The 21,227-nt window shown below is 43.4% G+C and overlaps 1 protein-coding gene across 1 annotated transcript in view; it reads left to right on the forward strand.

Annotated features, from left to right (window-relative positions):
• Nucleotides 1-6,587: 6,587 nt before the first annotated feature.
• The window catches only part of LOC147895124 (uncharacterized), a 59,464-nt gene continuing 44,824 nt past the window's right edge, over nucleotides 6,588-21,227 (forward strand). Inside the window, exons 1-10 of the mRNA XM_087383372.1 lie at nucleotides 6,588-6,718; nucleotides 7,418-9,779; nucleotides 9,948-10,016; nucleotides 10,162-10,414; nucleotides 10,535-10,622; nucleotides 10,803-10,884; nucleotides 11,041-11,100; nucleotides 11,199-11,251; nucleotides 11,371-11,552; nucleotides 19,011-19,221. Of these exons, the coding sequence (XP_087239498.1) occupies nucleotides 7,476-9,779; nucleotides 9,948-10,016; nucleotides 10,162-10,414; nucleotides 10,535-10,622; nucleotides 10,803-10,884; nucleotides 11,041-11,100; nucleotides 11,199-11,251; nucleotides 11,371-11,552; nucleotides 19,011-19,221 (3,302 nt within the window). The 5' untranslated portion in view covers nucleotides 6,588-6,718; nucleotides 7,418-7,475. The remainder of the gene's footprint in view (nucleotides 6,719-7,417; nucleotides 9,780-9,947; nucleotides 10,017-10,161; nucleotides 10,415-10,534; nucleotides 10,623-10,802; nucleotides 10,885-11,040; nucleotides 11,101-11,198; nucleotides 11,252-11,370; nucleotides 11,553-19,010; nucleotides 19,222-21,227) is intronic.

Below are 21,227 nucleotides of genomic sequence, written 5' to 3' on the forward strand. Positions count from 1 at the left end.
AACTTTTAATTATTAAGGTAATCATGCAAGCTAATAGATAGGGTCTAAGGTAATTTTGTGGATAGGGTCTAGGGTAATTTTGTCAATAGGGTTAAGGGCATGTATAAGCTATCATTCTTTATCCTATCAATTACACATCTCCTTCAATATTGAATCTCAAGGCCTAACATTTAGAGGTGATTATAAACTTAGCAAAGTACATATGCTGACGTTGTTAGCAACTTATACATATGATGTCCAGTTGAACTATTGAGAGCATTATTTAGTGCACCACATGCTTTGCAGTTGGCTTCTTGATGTGGAAAGTAGAGAGTTTCCTTCATTGCTTAAAATCGAAGAATGCTTGGATCTTTATTCCGTTATTTTATACACTGATATGGTATTATTATGACAGTTCAAAGAACCAAAATTCAATCGTACTTGAGAACACAAAAGCACAGTTCTTGTTTGAAAGGGCATTTCCAGTTGCACACAAACGTGAATGGAAGATGATAGGCGTTGGACTCGTAGGAATTCCAAATCAGTTCAATATGTCAAGATGCTTGATCCAAAATTCATGGCTTGAATTACTTTTAGTTATATGTACATAACAAGTCTCGTCTCAAGCCCTCCATGGATACGAGCAATTTGGCTTGCAATGGCAATCCTGAAAGCTCTCTTGAGAGCTCCCTTGACGTCTTGCTAATGATCTTGTTCGAGCTATTTATTTGACCCACATCCATCTACCATCCCTCATTGACACACCACGACAAAGTTTACAGAAATAGTCCCCATTCAATAAAAAGGCTTGCACGTGAAGGCTCTTTCACTGACTCCTCCAAACATGTTCGCGATTGTCTAGCGTAGTCTCTTTGGTTCATCTACATTTATGTCCAATGGCTCATTATAAACCCAAGTATAAAACTTCCAACCCATCCCCAAATTCAAAATGAGTAGGCCCTTCCACCAACTCACTTCTTCACCTCCTCAGCTGCTTAGAAATGCGAGGTCCAAGATTTTCACATCGAGATCCTATGGGCATTATTGTTAGTCATTGGTTATTAGATAGAGAGGTCGGAATCTTTTCGAGTTGCATGTATTATTTCTTTTTGTTTTGTTTGAACCATGCCAGGCCTGAACTTTGGCCCTAATGTTATACTTGAACCAATCAGACCTCTCTCTTAATGTTACACCCATCCCAAGGGGGGAGTCCAAGTACCTAACTACCACACCTTGTGTCAAGAAACCCGTTTGACATCGAGGGAATGGGTTTTCTTCATCGAGACTTGAGTCAAAGGCTTAAAGCCCCATAAGTGAGATGGTGAAAGCAAGGTAATAGTGAAGAAAACAGTTGTGAGAAGGGAGAGAGTGGAAGGTTTTATCTATTTAGAGTAGGGAGAGGCAAGCGTGGAAAGGCAAAAAGGCCAAGAAAAAGTTGATATGCAAAGGTGTGAAGGTGCCATGAAGGATTTCCTACGAGTCCAACGCCTATCATCTTCCATTCACGTTCATGTGCAACTGCAAATGCCCTTTCAAACAAGAACTGTGCTTTTGTGTTCTCGAGTACCATTGAATGTTGGTTCTTTGAACTTGTCATAATAATACCACATTAGTGTATAAAATAACGGAATAAAGATCCAAGCATTCTTCGATTTTAAACAATGAAGGAAACTCTCTACTTTCCACATCAAGAAGCCAACTGCAAAGCATGTGGTGCACTAAATAACGCTCTCAATAGTTCAACTGGACATCATATGTATAAGTTGCTAACAACGTTAGCATATGTATAACTTTGCTAAGTTTATAATCACCTCTAAATGTTAGGCCTTGAGATTCAATATTGAAAGAGATGTGTAATTGATAGGATAAAGAATGATAGCTTATACATGCCCTTACCCCTATTGACAAAATTACCCTAGACCCTATCGACAAAATTACCCTAGACCCTATCTATTGGCTTGCATGATTACCTTAATAATTAAAAGTTGGGACCTCAAGTGTGTTCCTAGATGCAAGGCAAGGCTAGGATGGTCACTTGAAGAGAGTTTAAGGACAAAATGCAAGTACCCTAACATATTGAAGTAATGACATATCATCCTTGAAGCTCTATCTGAGGGATGGCTTGGTTGAAATTTGGTCCATGTTAGAGTTTGGTACCACTTAGAGGTATTTTAGGTGAGTAATTCACATCTTCATGTTTGAGGTCCATTATAGAACGATTTGTATTTAGCAAATGTTTCGTCGCTGAATCAAGGTCACATGGAAGTAGATGCTAGTTGAGTTCGGGTTAAAATAGAATTGGAGTATAGTTATTCCCAATGACGTGGCTCGCCAAACCAATGAGGTGTTGACCATATACCCAACTAGTGTGTTGTTGACTGAACTAATACGGTGATTGCCCTAGTCATAATGGCTACAATGGCATGTTCTGGGAGTCCTACAGAGGTGAAAATCAATGTGCTTGTTGTGTTAATGTATTTTATGCTTCCCTGCAACCTATAAGTTGCTTGAAAAATGGATTGCGCATGTTTTGAGTTTTTGTCTATGTTGTTTCTATGTCAAGCCATATATCACACAACAAGCGACCTAACCTTTAAAAGGGCCTATAGATTCATTCCTCTACATTTATCAAGATCGTGTGTGTGTTTATGTGTTTATTTATACTTACAAATGTCAATTGGTGACGTGGTTTTTGGGGATGCTTTGTGAAATCTCTTCCTAGCCTACATCATTTGGTATCACTTGCGAGTTGTTCTATTTTATGTTAGTTTTTGTGATTGGTGCAAGCTTGATATCCGGTTGGTTTTAGATCGAGCTAATGTGGCTCCCAAGAAGGCAACTTGATAGGAACACACACACACATGCACACACTCACTCACTGGCTACTCTACTTCCCAGACCTACTTGTTGTGATGTATTATACTCGGTCCTCTATTCCAAACGCTGACCACTTCTTTTTAAGCTTTATAACATTTGAACACCTTCATGGCACCTTCACGCCTTTGCATATCAACTTTTTCTTGGCCTTTTTGCCTTTGCACGCTTGCCTCTCCCTACTCAAGATAGATAAAACCTTCCACTCTCTCCCTTCTCACAACTGTTTTCTTCACTATTACCTTGCTTTCACCATCTCTCTTATGGGGCTTTAAGCCTTTGACTCAAGTTTGGATGAAGAAAACCCATTCCCTCGATGTGAAATGGGTTTCCTTGACACAAGGTGTGGTAGTTAGGTACTTGGACTCCCCCCTTGGGATGGGTGTAACATTAAGAGAGAGGTCTAATTGGTTCAAGTATAACATTAGGGCCAAAGTTCAGGCCTGGCATGGTTCAAACAAAACAAAAAGAAATAATACATGCAACTCGAAAAGATTCCGACCTCTCTATCTGATAACCAATGACTGACAATGGGACCCGTAGGATCTCGATGCAAAAATCTTGGACCTGGAATTTCTAAGCAGCTCAAGAGGTGAAGAAGTGAGTTGGTGGAAGGGCCTACTCATTTTGAATTTGGGGATGGGTTGGAAGTTTTATACTTGGGTTTATAATGAGCCATTGGACATAAATGTAGATGAACCAAAGAGACTACGCTAGACAATCGCGAACATGTTTGGAGGAGTCAGTGAAAGAGCCTTCACATGCAAGCCTTTTTCTTGAATGGGGACTATTTCTGTAAACTTTGTCGTGGTGTGTCAATGAGGGATGGTAGATGGATGTGGGTGAAACAAACAGCTCGAACAAGATCATTAGCAAGACGTCAAGGGAGCTCTCAAAAGAGCTTTGAGGATTGCCATTGCAAGCCAAATCGCTCGTATCCATGGAGGGCTTGAGACGAGACTTGTTATGTACATATAACTAAAACGAATTGAAGCCATGAATTTTGGATCAAGCATCTTGACATATTGAACTGATTTGGAATTCCTACGAGTCCAACGCCTATCATCTTCCATTCACGTTCATGTGCAACTGCAAATGCCCTTTCAAACAAGAACTGTGCTTTTGTGTTCTTGAGTACGATTGAATGTTGGTTCTTTGAACTGTCATAATAATACCATATCAGTGTATAAAATAACGGAATAAAGTTTCAAGCATTCTTCGATTTTAAGCAATGAAGGAAACTCTCTACTTTCCACATCAAGAAGCCAACTGCAAAGCATGTGGACTTTGCTAAGTTTATAATCACCTCTAAATGTTAGGCCTTGAGATTCAATATTGAAAGAGATGTGTAATTGATAGGATAAAGAATGATAGCTTATACATGCCCTTAACCCTATTGACAAAATTACCCTAGACCCTATCGACAAAATTACCCTAGACCCTATCTATTGGCTTGCATGATTACCTTAATAATTAAAAGTTGAGACCTCAAGTGTGTTCCTAGATGCAAGGCAAGGCTACGATGGTCACTTGAAGAGAGTTTAAGGACAAAATGCAAGTACCCTAACATATTGAAGCAATGACATATCATCCTTGAAGCTCTATCTGAGGGATGGCTTGGTTGAAATTTGGTCCATGTTATAGTTTGGTACCACTTAGAGGTATTTTAGGTGAGTAATTCACATCTTCATGTTTGAGGTCCATTATAGAACGATTTGTATTTAGCAAATGTTTCCTCGATGAATCAAGGTCACATGGAAGTAGATGCTAGTTGAGTTCGGGTTAAATTGGAGTTGGAGTATAGTTATTCCCAATGACGTGGCTCGCCAAACCAATGAGGTGTTGACCATATACCCAACTAGTGTGTTGTTGACTGAACTAATACGGTAATTGCCCTAGTCATAATGGCTACAATGGCATGTTCTGGGAGTCCTACAGAGGTGAAAATCAATGTGCTTGTTTTGTTAATGTATTTTATGCTTCCTTGCAACCAATAAGTTGCTTGAAAAATGGATTGCGCATGTTTTGAGGTTTTGTCTATATTGTTTCTACGTCAAGCCATATATCACACAACAAGTGACCTAACCTTTAAAAGGGCCTATAGATTCATTCCTCTACATTTATCAAGATCGTGTGTGTGTTTATGTGTTTATTTATACTTACATATGTCAATTGGTGACGTGGTTTTTGGGGATGCTTTGTGAAATCTCTTCCTAGCCTACATCATTTGGTATCACTTGCGAGTTGTTCTATTTTATGTTAGTTTTTGTGATTGGTGCAAGCTTGATATCCGGTTGGTTTTAAATCGAGCTAGCGTGGCTCCCAAGAAGGCAACTTGATAGGAACACACACACACATGCACACACTCACTCACTGGCTACTCTACTTCCCACATCTACTTGTTGTGATGTATTATACTCGGTCCTCTATTCCAAACGCTGACAAGATGCTTGATCCAAAATTCATGGCTTGAATTCCTTTTAGTTATATGTACATAACAAGTCTCGTCTCAAGCCCTCCATGGATACGAGCAATTTGGCTTGCAATGGCAATCCTCAAAGCTCTTTTGAGAGCTCCCTTGACGTCTTGCTAATAATCTTGTTCGAGCTGTTTGTTTCACCCACATCCATCTACCATCCCTCATTGACACACCACGACAAAGTTTACATAAATAGTCCCCATTTAAGAAAAAGGCTTGCATGTGAAGGCTCTTTCACTGACTCCTCCAAACATGTTCGCGATTGTCTAGCGTAGTCTCTTTGGTTCATCAACATTTATGTCCAATGGCTCATTATAAACCCAAGTATAAAACTTCCAACCCATCCCCATAGTCAAAATGAGTAGGCCCTTCCACCAACTCACTTCTTCACCTCCTGAGCTGCTTAGAAATTCCAGGTCCAAGATTTTCGCATCGAGATCCTACGGGTCCCACTGTCAGTCATTCGTTATCAGATAGAGAGGTCGGAATCTTTTCGAGTTGCATGTATTATTTCTTTTTGTTTTGTTTGAACCATGCGAGGCCTGAACTTTGGCCCTAATGTTATACTTGAACCAATCAGACCTCTCTCTTAATGTTACACCCATCCCAAGAAGGGAGTCCAAGTACCTAACTACCACACCTTGTGTCAAGGAAACCCATTTCACATGAGGGAATGGGTTTTCTTCATCCAAACTTGAGTCAAAGGCTTAAAGCCCCATAAATTTGTTGGTCTAAACAGCATCATAAACAGGATGATAAACAGGATCATAAAAGTAGAAAGCAATTTCATGAACAGCACGTTGAATGAGAATGTGTAAGCATGGGCTCATCTTGAACGGATTGGGCAAAGAAAGGGGGGGGAGGGGGGAAGGTGAAGAGGGTGTGGCGTGGGGTAAAGGCTTTGTTGGGACGAGGAAGGTGAGCGGGATGCGTTAAGGTTTGGGTGGTGCTGAAGGTTCTTTGCGAGAAATGAGGTGGAAGGCAGCAAGTAGGGCGGTGAGGGTTGGGCCTGTTTCCATGGGCGCGTGGGTGCAAGGCTGTCGCGTCTAAAGGCAAACGGATTGTTGGGAAGAAGGGCAGCGAGAGAGAGAGAGCAAGAAGGAGACAGGAGGAGGAGGAGGAGGAGCGGAGCAGAGGGGGCAAGGAGGGGGCGAGGAAGGGAAGGAATCGCGGACGCCAAGGAGGGAAGAGAGGGGGAAAAGGGCAAGAGGGCGAGGGGGATACAGGGAAGGCGAAGAAGAAGCGAAGGGGAAGACGAAAGGAGGAGGGGGAAGGAGAGGAGAGAAAGGAGCAGGAGGAGCAGCAGCAAAAGGAGGAGGAGCGCGAGGAGCTCGCTGAACACAGGCCGATAGACAGCAAGCAACGAGCACGACCACGAAGAAGACGGTATTCTGCTTTCGATTTCCGGCTTCTTTGTTGTTGTTCATCACTCGCAGTTTTTTTCCCCGTCAATCATCTCCATCGCCATCACCATCACCATCATCTCCTTCTCCATCGCCACTGCCACCTCGATCTGCCTCCCCATCTCCCCATCTCGTCAATCTCCATCCTAGATCTTCCCCTTCCACCGCCCTCTTCCTCAAACCCCCCCTTTTTCCTTTTTGGATTCGCTTCCTCACTGCCAGGCTCCTTGTTGAGTCATCTCCACTTCGCCCTCCTCGCATCCATCTAGTATTTCTATAGCGACACCTTGTCATGATGACCACCAAATGGGTTTTGATGTTCCGCTTCAATGACGGAAGAACTTTAAATTCGTGGATTTGTCGTTCCCATCCAGTTGGCGAAATTCTCCCATTTTCGCGAAGGCGATCAGCAATGCATTTGCAGTGGAACTCTATCGCATCTTCACAATCGTCAGGCATTGTTAAATACAGCTTGATGTAATCTTGATCGTCGTGTCTTAACTAAGTGCTGCTAGAAGCTTTGTGGCAGTACATTTTCAAATTGCTTATGCCTCTAAATCTGAAGCAAGAAAGCGTTATACCACTCGGTGATTATCCTCATTTTTCAAGGACACGTCCTTACTATTTCGCGCTCTTGGGAAAGCTCAGCCTCTAAAGCTTATTTTCTGTTTTTGAATGATAGCCCGGCAACAAGGAATGGCCAATTGGTTGTCAGTATTCAAAGGAATCCTTTAATAGAGATGGAGTATCTGAATGGCCTCAGTGGCCACAGAAATGTCGGAGAGGGACAGCAAGATGCTGGAACGAAATGCTTTGGCTGTGACGAAGAAGAGAAACCTCTAGAATTTACAGATCACAAGAGGACAGTAGATTATCTAGGTCCTGCTATCGAGTCATGCAGTTCCAAGAAGAACGAAGCATCCATGGGGAGAGAGAGGATTCGAATTGTTTTCAAGCGGAAGACTCCAGGAGAAGACCATGCTGTGAATGTTGTTCTTGAACCGCCTACAAAGAAACAGACATTGAGTGGCACTACCAAGGGCTTGACACATCCACTTCCTGACGGCTACACTACTGGACTAAGCCACGAGGCAAAGCCAGATCAGACTTTGGGGGTGATTCAAGGATATTGTCACCAAGACGTGGATATCAATCTGCTTAAACGTAGTCTACCAAGAACTCCCTTGCCAGATTCTGAATGCCGACTGTTTGGAGTGGGTATAGCAGTGCAGGCTACTGAAGATTGTCAGTATAGTGCTGCGTTAAGTGATCATATTTCCACGGTCTTGACCAACTCAGCTACTTCACTCGGCCTTGCAGAAACGTCAGAGCTGGTGGATTTGAGTGTTGCATGCATTGGCAAGGTGAACTCTATCACTGCTGGTCATGATAATTTCATTGAATCTGCATCAAAAGGATGTCTCACCGAAAACTATGGGGCTCCTGCTGAGAGGGAGACCTTAACCCCAGGGAGCTCTGTGAATCTTGGGTCCGTACAATCTGATGATCCAGACATAATGCCAAAGGCAAGGAGGACTCCACTGGCATTTCCTTCCTCTGGAGTGCGTGGATTTGATGGAGATGCTCAAGTGACCATATGTTCTTTATTATCTGGAAGCCCTAACGGTAGCTCCATCCCTCTACCTGCAAAAAGATCACCTCTTCCTTTGCCTGTAGTGAGATCTCCCTTGCCTCCTCCAATCCAGCATCAAGTGTCCTCTGCAGAAAGCTCTGTTGATGTTAGTGTTCCACGTGCTAGGTTACCTGATGAAAGCATGGGCAAGCTTGATAAGCTTTCTTCATTACAAAGCGGCTCTCAAAGCATGTCTTCTTCGCATAGCACATCAACTGTGCTGGAGCTTGCTTCTACTGTCAGGGGACTGCAAAAGTTTGAGACTGAGTTGGGTGCACAAAGCATTTTAAAAGATTCAAGCATATGGATGAGGCATACGTGTGCTGCAGAGGTGAACAAACAGGGCTTTGAAAATTTGAACCATCTGCAAAGTGGTGAAAATAGCCAGGATGTCCCTGGATTAGGCAGCGACTTGGAAGAAACAAATCAATCCCGTCTTGAATTGGAGTCAAGAGATGGGGCTCAAGATGTAGTATTGCCAGCAGAAATGAGATCACAAGGCATAGCTCCGCTTTTTACTCGTCCGGATTCTACTGCTCAGTCCTCCGATGTGCCGTGTTCTGTTGGTGCAGTCCCTGATTTACGGAGATTTTCTTTTCAGAGATTAATAAATGGAGACCTGAGTGACCTTGATGATGACGAAGAAGAGGCTGATGAGGATGACGAGGAGGGTGTGGATGAAGGGGATGATGAAAAAGATGTTGATGAGGATCTGGAGGAGGATGGACAGGAGAAAGAAGAGGGGGAGAAAACCGAGGAAGAGGAAGAGGAAGAGGAAGAGGAAGAGGAGGAGGAGGAGGAAGAAGAAGAAGAAGAAGAACAGGAAGAAGAGGAGGAGGGGGAAGGTGAAGAGGAAGAGGAGGATGAAGAGAGTGAAGTCAATATGTCTGAATGGAAATTGTCATCTCGGTTACCCGAGAGAAGCCATGAACCTGAGATGGATATGTCAAAAAGTGAAAGCCAGCAATCAGATGACATGTATCATGGCCAAGACGGGGTTTCTTCTGAAAAGCTTCATGGTCGAAGAGTGGAATCTTATCATTCAAAGTGCTCACCGTCTGAAAGGCCCCACACTGATGATCTTGAAACTGATACTGATGTGGATACATCTGCTCTTTCTGGCTGCCAACTCCCAATGTCTGATGGAAGTGCATCTCGTAGTGGCCCTCAATTGCCTTATGAGAACCTTTGCCTGCATCCAATGGTAAGTGCAGGTCGAAAGATATCTATGGGGACATCTAGAGAACTTCGGAATTTACCCAAGCAGGCACCACTGCATGGTGGAATTAAATTGAAAATAAAAATGCCCCAAGAAGTTGTTCTCAAAGAAGTACCAGGTACAGCGAAGGCACTGCTGTCATCAGGGTTGCTTGAAGGGTGTGGAGTACGTTATCAAGACAGGGCAGGAGGGGTTAGTAAAACTCTTGGAAAAACCCTTGTTGCTTCTAATTTTTGTCATTGTGGAATTTCCCCTGATGATTATTTTGCAGCCATGGATGGCTTCTGTGCTATTTTACAAAATTTGACTCCCTCAAACGTTTCCTGATTGTCCTTTGGGCATTGTAAATGTTTGTATCAGGTCATGCTTACTGGAGTGGTACAAAATGGTGGAATCTTATGTAACTGTAGGACTTGCAAGGGCCGAATTGTAAGGTTCTTGTGGTTGCTCAAATCTATGTTTCGTTTCTTTGGAGTGTAGAGGGCAAACCTTAGATGTTAGTCTTTAATATTGGCTCTTCATTTCTGCCGTTGATGCTGAATACTGAGATCTTATGTACTTTTGGTCTGTGAAGATTGTCAATGTGTCTGGCTTTGAGAAGCATGCTGGCAGCAATGCAAGGCATCCAAGCGACAATATATTTCTAGAAAATGGTAAATCTTTGCATGATATTTTAAGAGCTGGATGGCAAGCCAGGGATGGAAAGTCTGGAGAGGCTCTCCGCAAGGCCATAATCAGCACTGAAGATGAGAGTGAGAAAAGTAGTATCAGAAGTGGAAGCGGGAGCGTTGTAGCCCATTCAAGGAAAGAGCACTCTATAAATGCAGGTTATTTCATATCTACTTGGCTTGACAAGAGAGCTGATTTGTTTTTCTTTTCTGCTTTAGCCTTGCTTCTTAATTACTCGCTAAGGTGCAAAGTCAGATAATTTGAATGGTTTTTTCCAGAATCGTCCGTTGTTGGTAGCCACAATGCGCGCAGGTCTGATCCTAATTTGCTTAAAAGTGTCCAGATTCCACAGCCATCTCAAACAAGGTACAGTATTGACACATACTTTTTGCACTATTCAAGCTTCAGTTTTTGAGAATCCTTACATTTTGTCCATGTCAGTGCAAGCAATGGGTGCATGAGGCCTTCCCGGTGAGCTTTTATGTAATTTTCAGGTCAGTGCACAGCTTATATGATTTCGTTCTCTGACTCATGAGTGCATTTCAGAGACATGAACCTGCACAAGATGCTATTCTTACCTGGAGGCTTAGCAGATGGGACTGAGGTTGCATATTACATTAAAGGACAGGTTTGTTGTCTACCTAAAATGTTTTCCATTGTCAAAATCCTTATTTTCTATTGTGATTTAGGCGAAAAGATTTTGACACGTGGGATTTTGTACGTTTTGTCTACAGTTGCAACATCCTTATGATGCATTGTCATTCCTTCGATGATTTTTTTGCAGCGTTTCTTGACTGGTAGAAAAAAGGGCCATGGCATCTGCTGTGTGTGCTGCCACGAAGTGGTGAATTTCTTCCTTGTGTCTTGTAATTATGTGTTAGTGCTTTGCATATATAATTTTTGTCCCCTCCTGGATTCTCGTCAAAAGTTAGTTCTTTGCAGGTCAGCTGTTCGTCTTTTGAAGCACATGCTGGGTGGGGTTCTCGTCGAAATCCGTAAGCATATCAGCGCTCTTATATCCTGAATTTTGAACTTCAGCTTATGTGAACCAGACCTATTGTATCAAGAAATAATGTATCTGCACAATCAAGAAAGTGCATTTCCGTGTCCTCAGGTACAACAGTATATATCTATCGGATGGGCAGTCTCTACATGAAGTGGCACTAGCCCTTGCAGCTCAGAAACAGGAAGAAGCGCCCAATGACAGATCTAGAGACAATGACGATTTTTGTGCTGAATGTGGTGATGGTGGAAATCTTGTTCTGTGCGATGGATGTCCGGGGGCTTATCATACGGGTGAGATCCACATTTTGTTTTTGGTTGTGTGGTATTGAAAATATGGTTATGGATATGGTTTTTTACCACAGTTACCTGGCTCAGCTATATTGTCTGATCTTTACATTGAAAATGTATTTAACCCAGTTATTACTTGCGATGGTTCTTATTCAGACTTTTTGAAAGCTTTGATAACTGTTTTTTAGACCATTACTTGCTATCTCTCTCAAGTCTTTTACATTTCGAGCATTCACTTAAATGCAGACTAACCTGGTTGGGCTTAAAAGGAAAGAAAGAAAGAAAGATATATTAACGTCCGCGGGAGGCCTCGTGGGCCTATGGGACAAAAGTGTGCGGAAATCAATGCAAACTCATACAAGCCACTGTGGGCTGGAGCGAAGGGCTTGCTAAGGCCCTCGCTGAGTACTAGAAAAACCCACAAACTGAAATTCTAATGTAGTACAACATATCAAGTCAGAATAGCCAAATAGCGTGCAACAGGAGTAAGGCATGAGGGCGTAAGGCGCTTAGAGCTAATGCTCCAAGAACGTGATCTGGCTCCATGTATCCAGGCTCCGTGATAGCTCTTTGATGTGACACAAAGAGCTCACATATCTGCATCTGTCTAGCTGTTTGATGCTGTGGTGGAGGACGTGGTCTCCTCGATCTCTGGATCCGATGGGCTATGTCAATTGTGATGCCACGTCTCCGTCGGTCGCCTCTGAGGAGAGCTGAGATAGGTTGAACCTCAATCGTGTGCGCTCTGGTCTCTTGTCGTATGTGAGATCCCTGTGTCCCTCGCCCAGTAGTGGTGTCATACTGGCTCCCTCTACCGATTCATTTATCTCTCATGTTGCTAGCTCCTTCTCCTCCACCCCCGAGTGCCTTGGAGCTGACTCAAATGCGTAGAAGTCAGTGACCTGTCTCTGCGCTTGGTCCACCTCAGTGTCCTGTGGCGTCGTGGTGGTCACATCCTGCTACTCTGATCTGCCGTAGTAGTGTCTCCCTGTGTTGCCGCATCTCCATCAAGTAGAGTCCAACACAGACTTGGTCCTGGAAGTGGATCAATCATGAGAGTGGTCCAAAACTGTGTCCCTCCTGAAAGAGGCAATGGTAGCGCCCTCGGATCTCATAGTAAGCTGGGCACACACAGAGAAAGTGCTCCTTGGTCTCAACCTAACCCATCATGCTGTCTGGGCATAGTGGACATATCTGGTGGTGCCTGCATCGGGACATCATAGAGAGGGCATGCATACGTGTGCCAAACACTCGGGTCTGTGATGGGAATGAGCGGCTTCCCCTCCGATAAGAGCCCCCATCCGATGGTAGGGTCCCCTCCTTTGAAAGAGCTAATCACCTCGTCCATCCTATGAGTGAGAGAAGCTCGCCGCTTGCGGTGTGTCAGCCGTCGTGAAATCCTCTGTGCATTGAGTGGTGTCAAATGGCCCAGGGCTTGCTCGTGTGTGAGGTGAGCTCTCATGTCTTTGCACTTGTCATCATACTAGGGGTTCTGAGGCATCTTTCCCACTGAAACGCGTTCAGATCGAGTCGTAGGAAAAGATCCGATGGCTGCATCCATGACCACTGTGGCGAGGGTGTCTGATGCATGGGTGAGGTCTACCTCGTCACCAAGTAGTAAACCTGGGAGCTCCTGTGCCAAATGACTCACGTAGATGGGGTCAAGGGTCCGGTCAAAGTGGACCCGTACACAAGTGGGCGTGGAGGGGGCTCTCCATGTGACTGGTGTAGTGATGGAGAGACAGAAGGCTAGGTATGAGTGGTCGGCACCAATGGGGGGGGAGGCACCATGAAGTTGTGTACCCGTGAGGTGAAGGCTAAGGGACCAAGTAAGTAATCCACTGTACTTGTACCTCTGCCATGCGGGAAACAAGTGAGCCCACCAGATAATGGCCATCTCTGTAAGCCATTATATATGATCAAGTCATGAACAGCCCCCAGCTCAAGTAGATGCTGGCCGTATCCCTTCACGTGTGGTGCATCCGCTGAGTGCCGCACTATCCCAAGCTCTGTAGTGTCTAGCTCTGGTACTATGAGAGAATCTTGTGTAAAGTCAAGTAGGCCCACTTGCCTGTCACCTGTGCGTGCATTGAAGTCACGAAGGAGGGTGTCTCCTAGCCTAGAGAACTCAATGAGATCATCATGTATTGACTCATATGGGCTGTGTCCCTTTGTAGTGACTGCGTGTGCATAGGATGATTTATCTGAAGGGAAGTAACACACTGCGATGTATATTGGTCAGTCATCAGGTAGCTGAACACGGACCAACATATGTTGTGCATGTTCCTCTCTCTGAACCATTGAAATGAGGTATCATCTAGATTTAGATTTAGATGCTCATTGGGGAGAGACTAAAATGAAAACGTTTAGACTTCACAAGTAGTTGTAGCTTGATTGAAGAGATTTTGGACTACCTTTTGATTAGCCTTCTCCTTTAGTGCTAGCTTTTGTCATGGCTGAGTCTGCCCTTCACCTCTGGAGTGTCGACAGAAACTCAATACAAAGACTTTGTATAAATGGATGCTCAAGTATGTGCGGGTGTGTGGATTTGTATGTGTGAGCATATTTTTATACTATGGTCTACACTCACTGTTGGGCGTAGATGACGTCAGTGGGGATGTCAGTAGCTAGTCCCTGCTATGCATGATGGAGTTTATGGTTTTCAACCTTGTGAGTGACTATCATGAGATTGAAACTGCACTATGTTGTGTTTTTAAAGGATGAGTTTGGGAATGTTCCTGGATTCATCTAGGTATATGCTTTTGCCGTATTAGCGGACATGCAAATTTCACCTTGTGAAGTTTTCGTCCAAGTTGTGGCCTGCTGGTATGGTGATAATTCTTTCTATCTTAAATGGTGCGTTGCCCTATCAGCTAGATTTAGATTTAGATGCTCGTTGGGGAGAGACTAAAATGAAAACGTTTAGACTTCACAAGCAATTGTAGCTTGATTGAAGAGATTTTGGACTACCTTTTGATTAGCCTTCTCCTTTAGTGCTAGCCTTCGTCATGGCTGAGTCTGCCCTTCACCTCCGGAGTGCCGACAGAAACTCAGTACGAAGACTTTGTATAAATGGATGCTCAAGTATGTGTGGGTGTGTAGATTTGTATGTGTGAGAGCATATTTTTATACTATGGTCTACACCCACTGTTGGGTGTTGATGACGTCAGTGGGGATGTCATAGTAGCTAGTCCTTGCTATGCATGATGGAGTTTATGGTTTTCAACCTTGTGAGTGACTATCATGAGATTGAAACTGCACTATGTTGTGTTTTTAAAGGATGAGTTTGGGAATGTTCCTGGATTCATCTAGGTATATGCTTCTGCCGTATTAGCGGACATGCAAATTTCACCTTGTGAAGTTTTCGTCCAAGTTGCAGCCTGCTGGTATTCTTTCTATCTTAAATGGTGCGTTGCCCTATCAGCTAGATTTAGATTTAGATGCTCGTTGGGGAGAGACTAAAATGAAAACGTGTAGACTTCACAAGCAATTGTAGCTTGATTGAAGAGATTTTGGACTACCTTTTGATTAGCCTTCTCCTTTAGTGCTAGCCTTCGTCATGGCTGAGTCTGCCCTTCACCTCCGGAGTGCCGACAGAAACTCAGTATGAAGACTTTGTATAAATGGATGCTCAAGTATGTGTGGGTGTGTGGATTTGTATGTGTGAGAGCATATTTTTATACTATGGTCTACACCCACTGTTGGGCGCTAATGACGTCAGTGGGGATGTCATAGTAGCTAGTCCCTGCTATGCATGATGGAGTTTATGGTTTTCAACCTTGTGAGTGACTATCTTGAGATTGAAACTGCACTATGTTGTGTTTTTAAAGGATGAGTTTGGGAATGTTCCTGGATTCATCTAGGTATATCAGCTGGTCCTGGCATTTCTTGGGAGGGAGGGTTGCGGATATTGGAACGTGGAATGTGATGGAAGAACTTAAAGATCTGCATCCATTACTTAAAACCAACCAGGAGCTGGTCACAATGTGTACTATGCCAGTGATGTGGGGTAATATTATGTATTTAACTCTTTGCATGAGTTCCATGAGATGGTGCTGGATTATCCAACAAGTGCAGTTGATAAATCTGGAAATCAGGGGACTTTCAAAAGTATTCTGAAATTCAGGTGTTTGATCAGATATGCGAAGTGGGAGGAGTGGATGCTTGATGAGGTGGCTACTGTTTGGTGCTGGCATTTCTTGGGAGGGAGGGTTGCGGAGATTGGAACGTGGAATGTGATGGAAGAACTAAAATATCTGCGTTTATTACTTAAAACCAACCAGGATCTGGTCGCAATGTGTACTTTGTCAGTGATGTGGGGTAATATTATGTATTTAACTCTTTGCATTAGTTCAATGAGATGTTGCTGGATTATCCAACCAGTGCAGTTGATAAACCTGGAAATCAGGGGACTTTCAAAAGTATTCTGAAATTCAGGTGTTTGATCAGATTTGCGAATTGGGAGGAGTGGGTGCTTGATGAGGTGTCTACTTTTTGATTAGCCTCTCCTTTAGTGCTAGCCTTTATCATGGCTGATTCTGCACTTTCATCTCCGGAGTGGTGATAGAAACTCAGTACAAAGACCTTTGTATAAATGGATGCTCAAGTATGTGTGGGGGTGTGGATTTGTAAGTGTGAGAGCGTATGTTTATCCTATGCTCTACACCCATTGTTTGGCGCTGACGACCTTAGTGGGGATGTCATAGTAGCTAGTCCCCGCTATGCGTGATGGAGTTTATGGTAAAATGAATGACTATCATGAGATTGAAACTGCAGTATGTGTTGTGTTTTAGAAGATGATTTTGGGCATGTTTCTGGATTCATCTAGATATATGAGGTGCCAAACTCGAAGATATTGCTTATGCAACATGAAAGGGATAAGTTTAATAAGCAATAGAAGTTTCTGTCAGGTCAACGCCTGCTTGCATGCGTTCTTGCTTAGTGTGCTGCGCATGTGTATCCCAAGTGCTGACCCGTGTAGCTTGGCCATCAAGTGGCCAGTGTACTTGCTAATGTGTATCTCAAGTGCTAACCCTTACAAATTGGTCATCAAGTGGCCAACCATGATGGTGCAATTATTTGCGTCCATGGGTTCCTGCTTTGTTTGGCCAGGATCAAAGCAAGTATTCCCCAACCATGAGTCATGAGTTATGATTGACGACCTTTGTGTTCCTTGGCCTTGCCGTTTTGTAGTTACTTGATGGCTTCTTTACGTGTGTTGTTGTGGAGAGCCCACGTGGCTGGTCCATATAGGCCTCCTATTTCATATCACTATTTCAAATGGCAGTTTTTACGTCCATATGATAAAGAGGCCGGCCATAACGAGTGTCATGGGAGCATATTTGTATCCGATGAAAATCTTTCCTGATGGTAAAATTACTAACTCCCCAATGTAATTTTGTATTATACCCTCATACTCCTCTTTCATGGCTTCTTGCCACTTGGGATTATCATTGGCATCCTCATATCTCTCAGGCTCGTCTATATCTTTCAAAATGCTGATTAATGCATGACTCACATTGAGCCTATCAGGTGTGCTTCGGACCCTTGTAGATCTTTTGAGTCCTTCCTTAGTAGTTGAACCTAGAGTAAGGTTCATGTGCTTAACAACACCATTTTGTTGGGAAGTGTGAGACGTATATTGATGTCTCCAAATGCCCTTCTCTTCACAGAATTCAATAAATTCTGTTCACTTATATGCTCCCCTTTATCCGCCCTATCAGGTGTGCTTCGGATCCTTGTAGATCTTTTGAGTCCTTCCTTAGTAGTTGAATCTAGAGTAAGGTTCATGTGCTTAACAACACCATTTTGTTGGGAAGTGTGAGACGTATATTGATGTCATCAAATGCCCTTCTCTTCACAGAATTCAATAAATTCTGTTTACTTATATGCTCCCCTTTATCTGCTCTGGGTACGTTTTTTCACATAGAGTACGGTTCATGCGCTTAGCAACACCGTTTTTTTGGGAATGTGAGATGTATATTGATGTCTCCAAATGCCTTCTCTTTATAGAATTCAATAAATTCTGTTGACTTAAATGCTCCTCCCTTGATCTGATCTGGGAGCTGTAACATACTTGCTAGTTTGGTTTTCAACCATGTCAACAAATTCTTTAAAAAGAATTAAGGGTCTCATACTTCTCCTTCAAGAAGTACACTCATGTCTTACTAGAATAGTTGTCTATGAATGTCAGGAAGTAGACCTTACCGCCTACTGATTTGACATTCAGAGGACGACATAGATCAGAATATGTCAGCTCAAGGATATTTTTCTTGAACCCTACTTTTCACGGCCGTGCTTTCCCATGATACATTCTTTGCAAGTCATCTTCTCCTGTCAAAGATGAGGTGTTCCATTCCCAAAACCTTTTATATAATGAGAACTAGGCTTTTTGCATGTTCAGGTGGCCAAAGCTTTCATTCCACATGATTTCTTTAATATTTGATTGAGAGGTATAAAGACCTTTTTCCTCAAGTACCCTGGCTATGATCTTGAAAGCATCAGCCTTGTCTTGAATGAGACATCCCCTTTGTCAAATTCCACCTTCTTGTTCTAAGCTGGAATCTTTTATTTAGGTTTCCCAGCGTGTGTGTTGCTTATGCTGCTTTCCTATAGTTCTAACACTTGTTGGTTCATATAATATCCATTCGTGGCTATCATTTCCAGACTTGTTTAACTCATTCATGTCACGATTTTGCTTCCACAGTGAGCTTTTTTCCCGAACTCTGTACTGCCGACACCCTGGCCAGTTGTGATCGTCTAGTGGTGTTGTTACAGGATTCCCATTCCAGTTTCCTGAAATAGAGGCGGAGCATTTTATCAAGTGTGTATCCATTCCAAGGTGATTGCAATTGCTGATGTATATCAATTCGAAAGCTGCACAGGGAGTAGAAACTTAAGAGTTGAGGTGCTTTTTGTGCCATGCAGAGTTATGGCTCTGCGATTATCCGTAGCATGAAAAATTCTAATTAAATGTGCCACAGTTTTTGTGGGCCTCAAGAATAAAGAACGTCGAATATAAGATCTGGACTGGTTTTGAGGAGGTGTACTTATGTCAGGTTATCCTTTGGCATTCATAGATACATTTGACGAAGTGAAAGGTTTGCAAAGTTACAATTTTTACTTGTATTGATGAATGGTTTAGTCTATGAGTGTAGCTGGGGCAGTGAATGACCCCAAAGCCTTCTGTGTTTGAAATGGGAGTGGGTAAAATCTCAGGAAGAACATTAAAAGAAATACCAAGTCATGTATAAGGGTAAGGTAGTGAATTTGATCAGTGGATGTATCTTGTGTTGGTTGGTTTTGGAGTGTCAGCATAGTATTATGTTGCCTTCCTAAATAGAACCTGCTGTACTAGTGTTCTGTATGCTTCCGTGTTGTAGACTGTGATTTTTGGAAAATGGTAGCTTCAAGGTTATTGTCTTTACTTTCTTTTAATGGAAGTTGTGTTGTTCTTGGCAGAATGTGCGGGGCTATCTAGCATTCCTGAGGGTGACTGGTTTTGTCCAATTTGTCAAGCTAAAGTTGGGCAAGACAGAAGGCAAGCGGATAAGAAGAGCACAAGAGGAAGTGGGAGGCTTGTTAGTATGGTGCCCAAAGAGAAGCTTCAGGATCGGTGTCAACGTGTGGTTAAAGCATCAAAAAATGCCATAGGAGGCTGCGTACTCTGCAAGTAATTTCCAAGTTGTTCTGCTATCAAATTATTCTCTGTCAAACATTTCCTCAGGCGTTTATTGGTGTGTGCTTTTTTTGCTATTTCAATTTGTGCCCATTTGACAGAGACACAACGGCAGGTGTAGTTTCAACTGGTTTTATTCAAACGCCTGTAGTTATAGCAATTCTATGCAGGGAGTGCCATTAATGGTTGCTTCAACTATAAGACGCCAACCATTTCATCCAAATATTTGGGCATCGGGTTGCAGCACGAATATCAGTTAAAGGCATAAACTATCTTTGTAGGACCATGCCTCTACATTAAGGAGGATCTTCCATCACCATTGCTTGGTGTAGTTGTTGCATCCCTTGTTTTTTGTTTGTGCACGCGTTCCAGTTTTGAGTGAATCCATCCCTTCGTTATTCTTTTTCTTTCTTCCCTTGGGAGATACTATATATATATATATATATAGTTCATGTAGGAGCGTCAGCAAGGATGGTCTGTAACCTCTTCTTGATGTCACTGTACCTGTCGACTTATTGAAGCAAAAGATAAGTGGCCAAACGTGATGATCTTTCTATAAATGAGGGACGTTTACTATGATATTACTGTTAGAAAACAGAAGGAAAGAATCACTCTAACCTCCAGCCAAGATCTCTCCCGCTCTAGCAACACTCAACTCAGATAACTGATCACAGATACAATACTCACTTAGAGAAAACTTAGGCAAAGAGAGAATATATTCATCCACCGGATGGTGGGCAGAAAACTGGCTCCATGAGAGCAATACAAAACTCAGCCAAGTGCTGAGACAAACTGCAGGAATTCTCTCTGTCAGAAGATGCCAAATCTGAGTACACAGCACAGCCTAAATCAGAGGCTTTCTGTCCTGTACTGGATGGCTGAAATGAAGGGAAGTGTGGGCCTTTTATAGGCACTGCCCAGGCCTGTTGGTCTGACCGACCAGCAGGGTCGGTTCCCTGACTGGGGACCGACCAGGTCAATCTGTAAAACCGACCAGGGTCGGCCCTGGTCGGTGGCCCTGGTTGGACCGACTGGTCCTGCAACAGGCCCCTATAAAAGGGCGCCCTGTGCAGCCAGTCCTTTGCCTCTAGGATGGCATGGAGCCCTTCCCAAAATGCTGCTGTTTGCTGAGTCTCTCTTTCCCATCCCATCTTACCCTCACTGCCCCTTGTCCCCACAAAACGGGGGCTCACAGGTGGGAACAGTGAGTCTCTAACACCCCTCCTCAATGTCACAACTGTGGGCCAATCCCCATGCGTTTGATGAGGTGCTCCATCTGTTCTCGAGGGAGTGCCTTCGTGAAAAGGTCGGACAAATTGTCGGCGGTCTGGCAGTAGATAAGCTCGATCACGTCGTCGATGATGAGCTCTCGAACAAAATGATAATGAACTTGGATGTGTTTGGTCCGCGCATGGTACACTGGATTCTTGGCAATAGCTATGCAACTCTGATTGTCGCACATAAGCACTGTCGCATTCTCCTGACACACATCCATGTCCTCCAGAATCCACCGCAACCACAATGTCTCACAAGCGGCTGTACACGCGGCTCTGTACTCTGCCTCTGTAGATGAAAGGGATATTGTGGGTTGCTTCTTACTTAGCCAAGAGATGGCTCTAGATGCAAGTAAGAAACAATATCCTGTCGTCGACCTTCTGGTGTCCACATCACCTGCCGAGTCACTGTCACAGAATCCGCCTAGTTCAATGCCTTTGGTGTAGCTGATCCCAAAGGTGCAAGTACCCTTCAGATACCTCAGCACACGTAAACCTGCATTCCAATGATTCTTCCTGGGAGAAGCAGAAAACTGACATAATAGCCCAAGTGCATAACAAATATCAGGGCGCGTATTGGTAAGGTAAAGCAAACTTCCTACCAATCGTCGATACAAAAGAGTATCAACCAGCTGAGATGTGTCGTGAACACTTAGCTTCAGCCCGACCTCCATGGGAGTTAATGCTGTTCTGCAATCCTCCATCTGAAATCTCTTCAGAATTTCT

The sequence above is a fragment of the Dipteris shenzhenensis genome, chromosome 13, assembly GCF_047967505.1.
Source record: "Dipteris shenzhenensis isolate YYH24624 ecotype China chromosome 13, Dip_SZ_1.0, whole genome shotgun sequence".
Taxonomy (NCBI): domain Eukaryota; kingdom Viridiplantae; phylum Streptophyta; class Polypodiopsida; order Gleicheniales; family Dipteridaceae; genus Dipteris; species Dipteris shenzhenensis.